General features: G+C 35.7%; 1 protein-coding gene across 1 annotated transcript; it reads right to left on the bottom strand.

Moving 5' to 3' along the window:
• Positions 1 to 212: 212 nt before the first annotated feature.
• On the bottom strand, positions 213 to 1,163 carry LOC117027187 (S-formylglutathione hydrolase-like). The gene is given in 3 exon segments (XM_033114645.1): positions 213 to 827; positions 829 to 1,098; positions 1,140 to 1,163. Coding segments are annotated over 2 exon segments (858 nt in total). The 5' UTR covers positions 1,072 to 1,098; positions 1,140 to 1,163.
• Between the last annotated feature and the right edge of the window lie 346 nt (positions 1,164 to 1,509).

The raw sequence follows: 1,509 nt of genomic DNA, 5'->3' as shown, positions 1-1,509 counted from the left end.
TTTAAAAAAAAAAAGTCTGTTTTTCTTGCTATTGTTGTGTTATAAGACTTCTTTTTTTTTTCAGCTTTCATATATTTATTCAGAAGGTGATTTAACTACAGAGTGAAGCATTTTTAGCATTACAAAATACAGTATTTTGAAATCTTTTTCCCCTGCATTTCTGTTTACTACAATTTTTATAATCCTGAAGAGAGTCTGTTTTCTGAAGTTTTTCATGCATTCAGGTATTTTGCATGATGTCTGATGTGATCAGCAATAAAAGTTGCAATGAAGTAGTAGCTATGATCATAACCCTCTTGTAATCTAAAAAGAACAGGGGTTTTCTTTTCTGTACAGGCAGCTATGAAGTTATCAAGTAGTAACTGTCCGTCTGAAAGAAACTGGTCATCTCTTCCTTGATCAATTAGTATGTCCAGTTGAGAACCTGAATAGGACTTCACAAGATGAGCCTTGCATTTACTTTGATCTGCTCCCAAATATCCACTAAAGGCCTTTTTGCCCCAAGGGTAGAGCACTGGATTGCAAATTGGAGCAAATGCTGAGACAGATTTGTATTTTCCAGGATTTTTTAAAGCACAAATCAGAGCTCCATGGCCTCCCATGGAGTGGCCAAAAATAGACATCGTTTGGGGGTCCACTAGAAAATTGGCATTTATGAGTTGGGGAAGCTCCTCCGTTATATAAGAGTACATTCTGTAGCTGGTTTTCCAAGGTTCTTCAGTGGCATCCACATAAAACCCAGCACCAGTGCCGAAGTGCCAGCTCTCATCTTCTCCTTTAATATTGCAGCCACGAGGACTGTATTCTGAGACAGCCTGACAACAAGGCTGGAGCAATGACAACAAGGCTGTGTTCTGAGACAGCCTGATGATAACCAGATTTTGATATAAAATTCTGTTCTGTGCGAGTTAAACCAGACAGGCAATATAGTGCAGTGCATTTTCCAGTGTCTGCCTTTGGTGGTAAGTAGATAGCAAATTTCATTTTGCAGTTCAGTTCAACAGTGTCATGTTCAAAAACTTTCTGCAATCCCCCAAAGCACTTGTTGCTAGAAATCTGTTTCAATTCCATTTTTTTCCTATTAGTGAAGATTAATCTCTTTAAAATTTGTAGAGAATTAGTTCCTGTCCAATTGCTGCTTTTTTTGTCAGCACCAAAGGGTAGATAATCCTGGACTGGCTGCCAAGACTTCTTTTTATCTTCTGGATATAAGTCTTCATCAGATATGTTTTGCAAATATTTCTTCTCCTTCTGTGGTTTCCTTTTTTATTTTCTTAACAATGTCTTTTGAAAAATAAAAATTTAAAATTTGGTGAGTTCCAATTTATCATTTTTTTTCTTTATGGTTCATACTTTCAGTGTTGTACCTAAGAAATCTTTGCTTAACCTAAGGTAAAATGATTTTCTCCTATGTTTTCTCCTAGAAATTTTATAGTTTTAGCTCTTATATTTAGTTCTAGTTTAAGTTAATTTTTGTATGTTGTGTGAGATAAAAGTTGAGGTTATCCA

Source organism: Rhinolophus ferrumequinum, chromosome 9 (assembly GCF_004115265.2).
Source record: "Rhinolophus ferrumequinum isolate MPI-CBG mRhiFer1 chromosome 9, mRhiFer1_v1.p, whole genome shotgun sequence".
Lineage (NCBI taxonomy): Eukaryota > Metazoa > Chordata > Mammalia > Chiroptera > Rhinolophidae > Rhinolophus > Rhinolophus ferrumequinum.
Note: the sequence above shows the minus strand (reverse complement) of the source record. Positions and strands in the feature narration are given on the sequence as shown.